General features: G+C 53.6%; 1 protein-coding gene across 3 annotated transcripts in view; it reads right to left on the bottom strand.

Annotated features, from left to right (window-relative positions):
* The window catches only part of ACACB (acetyl-CoA carboxylase beta), a 125,553-nt gene that overhangs the window by 89,982 nt on the left and 21,080 nt on the right, over nucleotides 1–14,491 (bottom strand). For all 3 annotated transcript variants that reach the window (XM_062182599.1, XM_062182597.1, XM_062182598.1), the window contains exon 2: nucleotides 8,104–8,723. In XM_062182599.1, the coding sequence (XP_062038583.1) occupies nucleotides 8,104–8,717 (614 nt within the window). In that variant the 5' untranslated portion in view covers nucleotides 8,718–8,723. The remainder of the gene's footprint in view (nucleotides 1–8,103; nucleotides 8,724–14,491) is intronic.

Below are 14,491 nucleotides of genomic sequence, written 5' to 3'. Positions count from 1 at the left end.
TTAGGCTCTACAGAAATCTGAACAATGGGTTCGTGCCAGCGCTTCCTTGCTGAAGCCAATAAACTAGGAAATAAATGAGAACGTCGCAGAAAGAGCCTTGGCGTTCCGTTCAGGAACACGTGAGACTATTTACAGACGACTGAAAATTCCATGACCTGCTCGGAGCTGATGACAAGAGAGGTGCATCGGGGAGGAGGAACCGGAAGCAGCCGGGCAGCTCCCCTTGCAGGCCTTGCAGGTCACTAGGGAGAGGTGGGACACCCCAGGCGCCCGGTGTCGGTCCGCCGTCCTGGTGCTTCTCCATCTCCTTCGTGTCCGGATTCCTCGGTGCCTCCCTGGCCTTCCCGGCTCCGAGGTGTGCGCCGCCAACCTGCTGCCAGCTTTGCGATCCCAACACGGAAGTGAGCGGTGCCGGGGAGAAGGACCCGGGGCTCGTGTGTGGCTTTGGACTTTATCCTTTTCTCAGAGATATTTCACCTGCCTCGGCACTCCTCCTCCTCCTCCCTGGACACAGGTTGCTACAGCTTCCAATGCGTGCCCAGCCGGAGTTCAGGATGAGCTGTGGCCGTGGCCAAGGACTTGGGGACAAGCCCACTCAACGGGTGGCCACTGAGCCACCTCTCACTCGATCTCAACAGTCTGCGCCGGGATCATCCCGCTTCCGGGGAGCTGAGCTGACTGCGGGTCCCAGGCCCTTCCCATGATGCTGTGCACCATGGCCAGGGCTCGCAACGCCCTGCTCACAGCACCTCCACGAAGCCTGACCCTGCTGCACGGAGGCCTAGCTCTGGAGGTGCACCAAAGTCACACAGCTCGGCTGCAAGTCACACGATGGCTGTTAGGGTTTGCATGTTGAAGTCCCCTAGAGGCTCCAGGATGGGAGGAGGTGGAACCCTCAGGGTCCCAGAGCTAAGTCCTACGCCCACGGAGGGTGCACTTGCGGCAGGGTTGTTAAAAAAGGCTGAGCTCTGCCCAGGTGTGCTCTCTGCCGCCTGGCTCTCTGGGGGGACCCTTGTTCTGCACCATTGCTCCCCACTGTCCCTACCAGGGGCCAAACTAACGGGGTCCCCTAATCTTGGGCTTGAACCTCTATAAGTGCGAGCTAGGTGAGCAACCTTTCCTCTTTATAAAGTGAGTGGCCTCCAGGATTTTATCGTGCTAATGAAACGCTTGCTAAGACCGTGGCCACGTATAGCACCAGCCTGAGTGATCTTAACTGCTCCCTGACTGTACCTCTGGTGTAGGGGGGCAGGGCTGCTGTGCTTCCAGGCCCCTCGCCCCCCGGCCGCCCTGAGCACAGGACCTGGGTCTCCCCATCTCTGTATCCCCAGTGCCAGCCACGGTGCCTCGCACCCGGGAACGCTGCTGTGAACATTCCCAAGACCAGTGGATGGGTGAGATCAACCGTAGTTTCTTGCTATAGGGATCTCTCTATTTCAACCCTGAGTGTGTCCTCGCTCTGGCTAGAACTCAGACCAGCTATGGTGATCTGCCCTAAATTAACAACCGTGCCCCCCAACCCCCGCTGCTCTCTTCCCTTAACTCCCCGCCTGCCCCCCCGCTGTATAGCCTCCCACGCACACATACACTGGTAGAGGCACAAGGACCCTGCTCCCGAGATGGGAGGTCACTGAGCTTGAAGGTGGCCTGGTAAATTTCCCCTGTCTCCTGGCCCCTCCCACTCCTGCACAGAACAAGTGTGTTGGGGGTGGTGCCCTTCCTGGAGCCCAGGCCGCATGGCTAGTACTGGCAGCCTGCAGACCCACATCTGACCTGCACCTGCCAAGGGCCTGGGTTCGAATGGTGCTCTGGGCCCCTGTGATTCCTTTGCTGGGGACCTCAAAGCTCTCTAGGTTTCAGTTTCTTATCTGGGAAAGGAGACAATGAGTTCGGTGTTTCCTCCAGTCGCTTTTATACTATTTTATTATTAGGCGCTGTTAGGACAGATTATAAAAATGAGTAGAAAATGCAGAAGAGAATTTCAGTCACAATCATATCACAGAAGAAAACGATCATTCGTGATTTGGAGACACTTTTTTTTAATGTGTTAGTTACACATGGAGACACACACCCATGCATTGAACAGTTACAAAGCACAAGCACTTTGGGGGTTTGCTGTCCCAAACACATCACATACACTCCACAGACCCTTCTCTGAGACTTCCAGGGCCCGAAGGGCTTCGGAATTTGGAATTTTATTTATTTACTTAGTTTTAGGCAGGTTAAACTTTACGTGCTACGTGATCACGTCACATTTTAGCCACGGAAGTCATGAATATTCATGCAAAATGGGATAAAGACTATCCGTAACTATGTATCGATTGCTGGTCTATCTTGCTGCTTAGCGAGTTCACTGCCAATTCATCGTGAACTTCAGTTTCATAACTTTAAACCCCCAGACCGTTGCTGAATGAGCCTGAGCCTGCCCCTATCCATCCAACACACGTGGGCAGCCCTGGGGCGGCCCCAGGAGGGGAGCAAGCAGGTCAGAGGCGGCTCTGAGCCTGGCAGTGTTCCCTCCGCCACGAGGCACCAGCCACCCAGCCACGTGCTCAGCAAAACGGACTCCTGCCCAGCAGCGGGCTTTTGAAATCGCTGTGGTTTCTGAGGGTGGGTGCTGGTATTTCGCCCCATCCTGGGACTGCCAACCCTCGGGAGCTGTTTCCAACTCTAAGGAAAGGCTGAGTCCCAGCCCCCGCCCTGAGAGGAATCCCAGGGGCAGGAGACCAGAGGAGAGGCCTGAACACACAGCACCAGGTCGTTGGATAGAAATTGCTTACCAGCCCTTGGCGGGTGGGAAAAGGAGAGGAAGGGTGAGCGAGCAGAACCATTTTAAAGACAGAAGGAGAATTCAAAACCAGACTCCAGACCTAGTCTACAAAGCTACAAGATACTCGCAAAAAGAATTTTATAGAAACAAGAAGTGTGCTACAGAGCGACAACAAGCCACCTGCCCTATCTCCATCCATCCATGCACCCCCCCCCCATTCCTGCCCTCACCCATCCAGTGCTTCGCACGCTCTTGCAATGCAGAATCCTGACTTTGGCAGATTTGCGTGGCTCACTTCATCCGTGCACCTGGTCAGTAGCCCTTCAAAGCCTACCATGAACCAGCCCTAGGCAAGGCAGCAGGGGGAAACAGGCCACCATCAGGACGGCTGTGCCTTTGTGGAGCTTAAAGTCCAGGGCAGGAGCTGATGCTGTGGCGCACTGGGTTAAAGCCCTGGCCTGCAGCGCCAGCATCCCCTATGGGCACCGGTTTGAGTCTCAGCTGCTCCAATTCCCATCCAGCTCCCTGCTTGTGGCCTGGGGAAGCAGTTGAAGGTGGCCCAAGTCTTTGGACCCCTGCACCCATGTGGGAGACCCAGAAGAAGCTCCTGGCTCCTAGTTTCAGATCAGCCCAGCTCCAACTGTTGCAGTCATCTGGGGAGTGAACCATCGGATGGAAGACCTCTCTCTCTCTGTCTCTGTCTCTGTCTCTACCTTTCAAATAAATAAAATAAAGTCCAGGTCAGGGAGCAAAGCTCCACCCAAGGAAGCAATGGAAGAAATCAAAGTGCCACAAAGACAACAAATCAGAAGGACTGACACTGGGGGCAGGCAGGGGGCCTGGGAGGAGGTGACAGCATTCAGCGCAACGTTGTCAGGGTCCGGTACAAAGTAAAAATGTGAAGCCCCTTGTTCAAAAATCATTAGGAATCTCAAGCCAGCGACTGCAGAGCATCCAACCAAGCCTGGGGTCCCTCTGAGCCCAAGGCATGTCTGTGTAGGGAGGCCTAGGGGGCGAGTGAGAGAAAGAACGGTTGGTTCACAGGGCCCAGCAACAGAGCAAAGGCTGGGGACAGGATGGGGAGGAGCCGGGGGCGTCCTGGGAGGCCGCAGGAAGAAGTCCTCACTCAGGTCGGCATCCCACAGAGCTCCCTCCCCCGCAAGCCACAAACACACACATGCGCACTCCACGCAGGCCCGGCCGGGCTCCCAGCTAGTAGCCGGCAGGAAGAGGCTGATGTGGGAGGTGGCCTTCCAGGGCAGGACAGAGGTCAAGGGGCTCCCTGGGGGCCTGCAGAGGAATTGCTGGCGGCAGAGTCGCTGGCACGGCCACCTGTCTGCTGTGCGCACAAAGCCCTGCAATCAACATCCAGGCTTCTCCCAGGCCTTGGCTTTCTGTCTTCCTAACAGGGAAAGGTGAGACCAGGCCTGGAAGGACTTGGCCTAGACCTTGAACCTTGCAGCAATGGGGCCTCGGAAGGTTAGGAGGCCTGTCCAAGGGTACAGCCTACCTAGCAGCTTCTCAGGAAAAATATAATATTCCCCAAAACAGGAGCTTCCTGGTTTCCACTGACAGTGACTCCTGTTCAATATGTTTGACTACTTTCCTTCCTTCCTTCCTTCCTTCCTTCCTTCCTTCCTTCCTTCCTTCCTTCCTCCCTTCCTCCCTTCCTTCCTTCCTTCCTTCAATAGAGAGAGAGAGAGAGAGAGAGATTGATTGATTGATCTTCCTTCCATTGGTTCACCCCCCAAATGGCTACAACCACCAAGCCCGCTCCATCCGGGTCTCCCACAGGGTGGCAGGGACCCAAGTACTTGAATCATCTTCTGCTACCTTCCCACGCATGTTAACAGGAAGCTAGATCACAAGTGGAGCAGCCAGGACTCCAACATCGCAGGCAGTGGCTTAAGCTCCTGTGCCACAACACCGGCCCCTGGTTTTGCCTCCATGGGTCAGGCTTTACTTCCTCAACCCTCCAGCTGTTTCAGGCCACCGGCTGGCCATTGTGCCCACCCTGCTGTTAAATCTGGGGGAGGCCATTGTTTTAGACTGAGCTTCTCCTGTTCTAGGCCTCAGCAGACCCGCCACTCACGCTAAGATCCGCAAAATCAAAGATGGCGCCACTCACGCTAAGATCCGCAAAATCAAAGATGGCACCACTCACGCTAAGATCTGCAAAATCAAGATGGCACCTTTCATACTAAGATCCATAAAATCAAGATGGCAACACTCACGCTAAGAGCCACATAATCACACTGAACTTTGAAACCAGCTTTCAAAAAACAGAGACTGGCGGCAACCAAGCTGAAGGGGTTGAAGTCCCCTACTGTCTTGACCCTTTCAGGAAAGTAACTTCCCTTTTCTTCCTGGAACACCAACCTCCTCCGCCCTGCGCACCTGAGACTAGTGGCCACCAGACTAGACAGCGCAGTTCTAGAACATTCCATCATGGCAGGAAGCTCTGCTGAACCACTCTGGTCTAGAAAGTTGCCTGGTCTTGACCGGCGCTGCAGCTCACTAGGTTAATCCTCCGCCTGCAGCACCGGCACCCCAGGTTCTAGTCCCGGTTGGGGTGCCGGATTCTGTCCTGGCTGCTCCTCTTCCAGTCCAGCTCTCTGCTGTGGCCCGGGAGGGCAGTGGAGGATGGCCCAAGTGCTTGGGCCCTGCACCCGCATGGGAGACCAGGAGGAAGCACTTGGCTCCTGGCTTCGGATTGGCGCAACACGCCGGCCGCAACGCGCTGGCCATAGCAGCCACTTGGGGGGGTGAACCAACAGAAAAAGGAAGACCTTTCTCTCTCTCTCTCTCTCTCTCTCTCTCTCTGTCTAATTATGCCTGTCAAAGAAAGAAAGAAAGAAAGGAACAAAGAAAGAAAGAAAGAAAGTTGCCTGGTCTGAGAGCTCCTCCCTGACCCAACCACATGGTTCTGAACTAGAGCCCCTGGGCTGTTCCCTGCACCTGGCACTGGACACATTTGGAGACGATCAGACCTGCACACCTGCCTCTTTGTGCAGGTCCCATGTCCTGGCTGCGACACAGGCTCCCCTGGAAGCAGCAGCCACCCCTGTCTTGTTTCCCATCGGGGCCCTCACGACCAGTGCCTGACCCCGGTCCTCCGGCTTCCTCAGATCTGCCCGGCAGCCCTTGGAAATCTACTCCTCATGCAACCACGGACGCTCAGCTCTTTCCCCTGGTCCCCGCTGACCCTGCCACACTGAGGGGAAGAAGGGCGCTTGGAGGGGAGAGAATGTTGGAGACCACCAGGAGAGCACGCTGGCACGCAGCAAGAACATGGGCTACGCAGCCCGACAGCCCCGGCCTCAGGCCTCAGCTCTGCTGCGTCCCAGCTCCAGCAGCTGGGAAAGAGACTTCACCTCCCTGAGGCTCAGCTTTTCTCATCCATAACATGGGGGATCCTCTGCCAGGCTCGTGCCCTTGTGATCGTGTGTAAATGGATAATTTTTATAAACTGCAGGGAGGAGGGTGGGGGAGCGATGCAGTTGCTGGATGGGGAGGCTGCAAGGAACTGGCGAGAAGCTACTGCTCTCTATGCACCTGCTGTGTACCAGACTCTGCATCTTTACAAACATATGCTCCTACTGTGTACCACACTCTACATCCTTTACAAACATTGATCACACTTAATCCCTTCCATATTTTTCAGGAGAAGGACTGAGGCTGGGAGAGGGGAAGCATCATGCCCAGGTCACATTGTAGGAGGCTGAACCCAAGGACTGAACCCACATCTGCCCAATGCCAAAGGTTATGCTCTTTGTACCAAACTCTGAAATCCTGTCTTCCTTTTCATCTTTCTATTGTTTTTAAATATTTATTAGAAAGAGCAGAGGCCAGCGCTGTGGTGCAGCGGGTTAAAGCTCTGGCCTGAAGCACCAGCATCCCATACGGGTGCCGGTTGGAGTTCCGGCTGCTCCACTTCTGATCCAGCTCTCTGCTATGGCCTGGGAAAGCAGTAGAAGATGGCCCAAGTCCTTGGGCCCCTGCACCTGCGTGGGAGACCCGGAGGTAGCTCCTGGCTCCTGGCTTCTGATCAGCGCAGCTCCGGCCATTGTGACCATCTGGGGAATGAACTAGCAGATTGAAGACCTCTCTCTCTACCTCTGTCTGTAACTCTTTCAAATAGATAAAATAAATCTTAAAAAAAAAAAAAAAGAGCAACAGAAAGAGAGAGAGAGAGAGATCTTCCATCTGCTGTTTTACTCCCCACACAGCTGCAATGGCCAGGGCTGGGCCAGGCTGAATTCAGGAGCCCAGAACTCCATCTGGGTCTCCTACATGGGTGGCAAGGATCTAAGTACCTGGGCCATCCTCTGCTGCCTTCCCAGGCACATTAGCAGGGAGCCAGATCAGAAGCAGAGCAGCTGGGACTCGAACAAGTGATCACCTGGGAAGCAGACCCCACAAGCAGCAATATAGCCCACTGTGCCACCACGCGGGCCCCTTCACCTTTCTAGAAACTGCACAGTCTGCAGGGGGTCAGTCCTGGGAACACTTGCTTGTTCCTCTTCTCAGGTTCCCCTGCCAGCCACTCTACATCAAAATCAAGCTCCCGGGTAACATGGGTGCAGGTGGAAGAGTTCACCCAGGTCTTCTCATGTTTGAGGGTGGGGGCAGGGGGTTGTTTAACAGGAGACCTGGCCCAGGGCAGAGGCCAGACTGGGAGGACGGGGTGGGGGAAGGAGCGGGGAGTTGTCTGGCAGGCTCACTTCCTCTCTCTTGAACATCCCACGTTTTCTCCCCAGAACTGCAGTTTCCCACACTTCACTTGTGGAGAACGGAGGGGAAGGTGGATAACAGAAAATAAAAATAAAAAAAGACAAAGCCATCGGCTGCACCTTGGCTCGCCCCAGCTGTGATGAACCCACAGGTGTTCAGTTCCCAAAACCAAATTAATGGAGAGGCTATAGTATTGGGGTCTCTGCTTTTTAGGCACTGCCAGGGGAAGGGGTGCTGCTCCCTTGTTACGTCCTGAATGAATGAATGAATGAGTGAGTGAGTGAGGGTCTCTTCAGGAGGCAGGCAGAACTGCCCCTCCCTCCCTCCCAGCTCCCATTATCACGGTAGCTCTGGCCACCTTAGCTCATCCGGCTGCAGTTACAACAAGTTACACACCAGGCCGTCTTCCCCCATGAGACTGAGGTTTTTCCAGAAAACCAGCTTCCCGGCAGGTGGTCCTGTACACAGTAGGTGCTCAATAAATGATGCCGAGATGGAAGGGCTCTGGTTCTGCAGGTGGCTTGACTGATGGGGGTGGGGGGAGGTGGGAGCGGGAGGGTGCACACCCCGCCCCAGGAACAAGGAGGAGGGTGCCTTACCTCATCGTGGGGACGTGGGTCTCAGCCTCTGGGGCCAGGGTGCCCAGGCTGGCCCGGCTGCCCTTCCGTGAGGACTCCCGGAACGCAGCAGTGCCCGGGTCCTCGTCGGAGGAATTGTCGTCAAAGGAGCCCAGGATGAAGTTGGTCATCAGCTGCCTCCTGATGTGTTCCTGCTTCTCCTCCTCCCGGGAGGGGGTGCTGGCTGGCAGGTCCTGGAGCCGGGCTGGGCCGGGCAGGCCATTGGCATCAGGGGCCCCCGCGTCTTGGGTCCCCATCTTGTCTTCCTGCAGTTCTGGGGAGGGTGATGAGTTGTTGGGAGAAGGAGGGGTCTTGGGGGACTTGTGCCGCGAGGCTGGGAGGGAGTTTCTCTGCCGACGGTGGGAGGCCGGCTTGGCCTGGCTGGCGGCCTCGGGCACACAGCTGTGGTTGCCATTTGCCTTCGGGGGCTCCCCTGAGCCGTCTGTGGCTGGAAGGGGCTCCTGGTTCAGGATGAAGGTCACGTCCGAGTGGCCGCTGGCAACTGGCTTGGAGTCCGTCATTTTCCTCCAGATTTTTAACCAGGAAGCGGTCAGGCAGGAGAAAATCAGACAAGACAGAAGAACAAGCAAGACCATTCAGATCTGTAAAGAGAAAGAGAGGGGTGGGTGAGGGGGCGCCTGAGGCTGGGGGCGAGGGGCACTGGGGTCTGGCGTATCTGAGCCCTGGACAGAGGCTGGAGAGGGGTGGGTGCTTCTCCCGGCTCTGCCCACACCGTGCTCTGCAGCCCTGGGCATGGCCTGGGCTCCTCTGCACCCCAGTTCCCTGCCTCTCCTTTAGGTCTCTGCTATGGTGTGACTGTGCCCCCCAAATTCACGTCTCGGGAACTGTGTTGGTCACTTCTCGTTACCGTCACCAGAATGCCCAAGAGGGGTTTCCCAGGAAGGAGATTTGTTCCTGCACAGGGCATGATGGGGCAGCCCCATCGGTCTGGCAGCCCATGAGGGCGCCACGGGCAGGGGGCCCACGAGGTGACCCAGGGGCAGAACCCAGAGGGGTGCATCCACCCTCGTGACCGGATCACAGGGCTCCATCCCAGCAATGGGATCCAATACCAGCCCTTCCCCAAGGCCCCCACTCCCAGACGCCACATTTGGATCAAGCCTCCCTCCTAAGCCATCAATCGTTAACCTAAGACACAGAAGACACTGGGGTGTGAACATGTCCACGTGTTTGGAGAGGCAAATCCTGTTCACACCATATCAGAAACGCGGTTCCCAAGGCAGGATTTTACAGAGGTCAGGACTTGCTGAGGGCAGAGGGCAGAGGGCAGAGGGCAGATGGCAGGGGGATTCTCCTGGGAGCGGGTTTGCTGTTGCAGGACTGGGTTTCCTATAAAAGCCAGTTCAGTCCCCTCTTGCCCGCTAGCAAGTGTTCTCTGGGCCTCCCTCCATGCATCGCAGGCTGACGCAGCAAGAAGGCACCCACCAGATACAGAGCCCTGGGGCTGAGACCGCCCAGCCTCCATAAATGCAGAAACCAATCTCTCAGGCACCCCACGATAGCAGCATGGAACCCAGCAGAGGGTCAATGCGCACACGCTCAATGCCAGGCACGTGCGCGTGTGCGCACTGGAGTGCAAACTCGCCGAGATGAAGTGGGCACACGGCTGTTCAGCAGGATGCCGAAAGCTGGAAGCAGCCCAAAGCCCCGTTAGCAAATGAATGAATGAGCAGGTAAACCAAGCGATGCTTCCTCCAAAGGGATTGTTATTCCACCAGGGAAAGGTTGGAGGTGTGCCGCCATGCTGCACTGTGGATGAGCTTCGAGAATCTCATGCTCTTCGGATTGGGCAAAAAAGCCCAGGAGAGCATTTCAGGCATGGAAAGCCAAGACACTGTGGCAAAAATGACCTACATGAAAGATCTCTGGGAGTGAGACCCCAGTGGAAAGAAGGGGCCATCAAAGAAGGAGGTACCTTTTTCTGAAGGGAGGAGAGAACTTCCACTTTGATTACGGCCCTGTCTAAATAATGATGGAGTTTGTGGACTCAAGAGGCTTCCATAGCCTTGGTAGCTCATGCCAAGAGCCTTGGGTGATCACTGACGTCATAAATAAGAGTGTCAATTGTTAAATCAACAACAGGAGTCACTGTGCACTTGATCCCCATGTTGGACCTCTGTCCTTATGTGTTGTACTATGAAAATTAATGGTAAAACTTGCCTTCAAACAGTACTTTATACTTTGCATGTCTGTGTGGGTGAAAACTGTTGAAATCTTTACTTAGTATATACTAAGTTGATCTTCTATATATAAAGATAATTAAAAATGAATCTTAAAAAAGAATGGAATGGGAGAAGGAGTAGGAGGTGGGACGGGAGTGGGGGTGGGAGGGTGGGAGGAAGAACCGCTACAATCCAAAAGTTGTACTTATGAAATTTATATTTATTAAATAAAAGCTTTCTATTAAAAAAAGAAAACATAAAAAAAAGAAGAAGATCATCATGCTAAGGATTGGGCACTTAGCCTACAGGGGACACCTGGACCCCCTATCCACGTGCCTGGGTTCCTTGCCCAGCTCTGCCTGGCTCCCGACTCCTGCTTTCTGATGTCCTGGACCCCGGGAGTCAGCAGTCAAGGCTCAAGTCGTTGGGTTCCTGCCACCTATGCTGGGGACCCGGGTTGAGCTCCGGGTTTCTGGCTTCAGCCTAAGCCCAGACCCAGCATTTGGGGAGTGAACACACACACACACACACACACAGTAGCTATCTTTCTTTCTGCAGCTCCAATAAATAAACAAATCTTTAAAAAGAAAGCATGCTGAGGCCAGCACTGTGGTGTAGCGGGTAAAGCCAGCTGCTTACAATGCCAGCATCCCATATGGGCGTCAGTTCGAGTCCCAGCTGCTCCACTTCTGATCCAGCTCCCTGCTAATGCACCTGGGAAAGCAGCAGAAGACGGCTCAAGTGCCTGGGCCCCTGGCCATTGCAGCCATCTGGGGCGTGAACCAGCGAATGAAAGATCTCTCTCTCTCTGTTTCTGCCTCCCTCACTGTAATTCTGCCTTTCAAATAAATTAACTAAAAACAAACAAACAAACAAAAAAACACATGCTAGGTAAGAGAAGATCATATGATTCCCCTATATATGAAACATCCAGAATAAGCAAACTCAGAGAGACAGAAAGATCTGTGGTTGTGAGCCTCAGTGGGATGGGAATGCTGGCTAAAGAGTACAGGGTTTCTAGAGGACCAGAGCTGTGGTGCAGCAGGTTAATCCTCTGCCAGCATCCCATAAGGGCACCGGTTCTAGTCCTGGCTGCTCCTCTTCTGATCCAGCTCTCTGCTGTGGCCTGGGAAAGCAGTAGAAGGTGGCCCTGCACCCACGTGGGAGACCCAGAAGAAGCTCCTGGTTCCTGGTTTCTGATCAGCCAGCTCCAGCCATTGCAGCCATTTGGGAGTGAACCAGTGGATAGAAGATCTCCCTCTCCCTCTCTTCCTCCCTCTCTCCCTCTCTCCCTCTCTAATTCTGCATCTCAAATAAATAAATAAAATCTTTTAAAAAATTACAGGGTTTGTCTTGGGGGAGAGAATGTTCCAGAAGCGACGGTGGGGATAGTTACACAAGTGTGTGAATATCTGCAAAACGCTGACTTGTACTTGAAGTGAGTGGATCGTATGCTACGTAAATTCCAGCTCCAATAAACTGGGATGGTTTCAAGACGTAACCACCCAGCTGGCCCCTGCGGCTGGAAAAATTCAGAACAAGAAAAATAGTTGTGTCTGCACAGAACATATACCGACTCTTTTTTTTTTTTCCCTTTGTCATTATTCCCTAAAGCATGCTGTGTAGCCCCTGTGGACATGGCATTGTCTCACCACTTCACCTGCCGGGGACTTGAAGTCACCAGGACGACCGTGCGGGTTCCAGGCAAACACGGCAGCACCTGAGCATCTGTGATGCTGGTGCCGGAAAGGGAGTCCTGGCACCAGCGCCCCGGAGGATTCTGGGGAGGCCTGGATTCCACCTTAGAAACAGGCGGGATGGCGCATCAGTCACCGTCTTTGTCACCATCACCATCCTCACTGCAGCATCAGGATCACGGCATTAGTGCGGCAGGAGGGAGGGAGCCCTGCCTTACTGCTCCGTGTGCACCCAGCCCAGGGCTCACCGCAAGGCAAGCCAGTGCAGGAGCTCAGCGAGGCCAGGGCAGGGCTGCTCTCCTCCAGGCTCACACGGTGAATTCAGATCCTCTGATCTCCAGTGCACACCTCGTTCTGCCCCACTGACTCTGTCTGTGAGTGAGGAGCGTGCTTTTCGAAGGATGTACTGTTTATTTTTTAAGTTTTTTAATTTGCAAGGCACAGAGACAGAATAAGAGAGACAGGGAGATGACAGAGAGCCCCTACCTGCTGGTTTACTCCCCAAAATGCCTCGAACAGCCAGAGCCTGGCCAGGGCCAGGAACTCAACACAGGTCCCCCATATGGGTGGCAGAACCCCATTACTTGAGCTGTCACTGTTGCCTGCCAGGGTCTGCACTGGTGGGGAACCGGAGTTAGCGGCTGGAGCTGGGACCAGGCATGCATTTAACTGCTAGGCTAAACAGCCACTCCATGCAAATAGGTTTTGAGAAACTAAGTTAGGGATGGCGGTTAAAGTGACCACTGGGACACCTGCATCCCACATTGGAGTGCCTGGTTCCAGCCCCAGCTCCTCTGCCTCAGGTCCAGCTGCCTGCCAGTACATGGTCCGGGAGGCAGCAGGTGATAGCTCAAATACCTGGGCCCCTGCCACCCACACAGGAGATGGGGATGGAGTTCTGGGCCCCTGGCTTCAGTCTGGCCCAGCCCTGGATATGGGCATTTGGAGAGTGATCCAGAGAATGGGAAGATTCTCTCTGCCTTAAAAAAAAAAAAAAAAAGGAAAGAAACCTAAGTTATAGTTACATATAAGTAAGAAATCGTGGGGTCCTATTGCACACTACAGAGCAACCATAGCCAATGTTAATGTACTATGTATTTATGTTTAAACAACAACAACAACAACAAAAAAAACCTAGAAGAAAGAGTTCTGAATGTTCTCACCATAAAAAAGTGTTAAATGTGTGAGGAGTTAGATATGTTCACCCTGGTTGGACATTACACAGAATATACACGTACAGAAACATCACTGGTACCCCACAAATATAAACAAGATTTAAAATTTTTATTTATTAGAGAGAGAGAGAGAGAGAAAGCACGCCCATCCCCTGGTTCACTATCCAAATGCTCACAACAGCCAGGGCCAGGCTGGGCCAAGGCCAAGAGTTGGAAACTCAACCCAGGTGGCCCACACAGGTGGCAGGGGCGAGTGATCTGAGCCACCATCACTGCTTCCAAGTGTCTGCATTAGCAAGAGGCTGAAATCAGTAGCTGGAGCCGGGTACTGAACCCAGCTATTCTGAGAAGGGAAACCGGTATCCCAACCACATCTCCACTGCTGGACTCAATGCTCACCCCAGTGTGTGTTACTTAAAAATAAACATTAAAGAAAATGAGGGGGCCAGCACTGTGGCATAGTAGGCTAAGCCTCTGCTGGCATCCCATACGGGGCACTGGTTTGAGTTCTGGCTACTCTTCTTCCGATCCAGCTCTCTGCTGTGGCCTGGGAAAGCAGTAGAAGATGACCCAAGTCCTTGGACCCCTGCACCCATGTGAGGGACCTGGAAGAAGCTCCTGGTTCCTGGCTTCAGATTAGTCTGCTCTAGCCATTGCGGCCATTTGGGGAGTGAACCAGTGGATGGAAGATCTCTCTCTTTCCCTCTCTGAATCTACATCTCTCTGTAACTCTGTCTTTCAAATAAATAAATAAATAAATCTTAAGAGAGAGAGAGACCCAAATTTTTCTTGAAATTTCTGAACCAATTTTGCCAGAAACTTTAAAAAGCAGAACCACAAAGCTCAAGCAGATTAGCCAGGGATCTAAATGGCCTTATCTTGTTTAATGTCTTTTTTTTAAAAAAAAAATATTTTATTTATTTGAAATACAGTTAGAGAGAGAGATAGAGCCAAAGAGAGAGAAAGAGGTCTTCCATCTGCTGGTTCACTCCCCAAATGACTGTAATGGCCAGAGCTGAGCTGATCCAAAGCCAGGAGCCAGGAGCTTCTTCCGGGTCTCCCACATAGGTGCAGGGACCAAAGGACTTGGGCCATCTTCTACTGCTTTCCCAGGCCATAGCAGAGAGTTAGATCAGAAGAGGAGCAGCCAGGACACAAATCAGCACCCATATGGGATGCCGGCACTGCAGGCCAGGGCTTTTACCCACTGCACCACAGCACCAGCCCTTCATGTCTTTTTAATAAAGTTTTATTTTGTATATTTTAAAGGCAGATTGAGAGAGAGAGAGATGGATCTTGCATCCACTGATTCACT

Source organism: Lepus europaeus, chromosome 23 (genome assembly GCF_033115175.1).
Source record: "Lepus europaeus isolate LE1 chromosome 23, mLepTim1.pri, whole genome shotgun sequence".
Lineage (NCBI taxonomy): Eukaryota > Metazoa > Chordata > Mammalia > Lagomorpha > Leporidae > Lepus > Lepus europaeus.
Note: the sequence above shows the minus strand (reverse complement) of the source record. Positions and strands in the feature narration are given on the sequence as shown.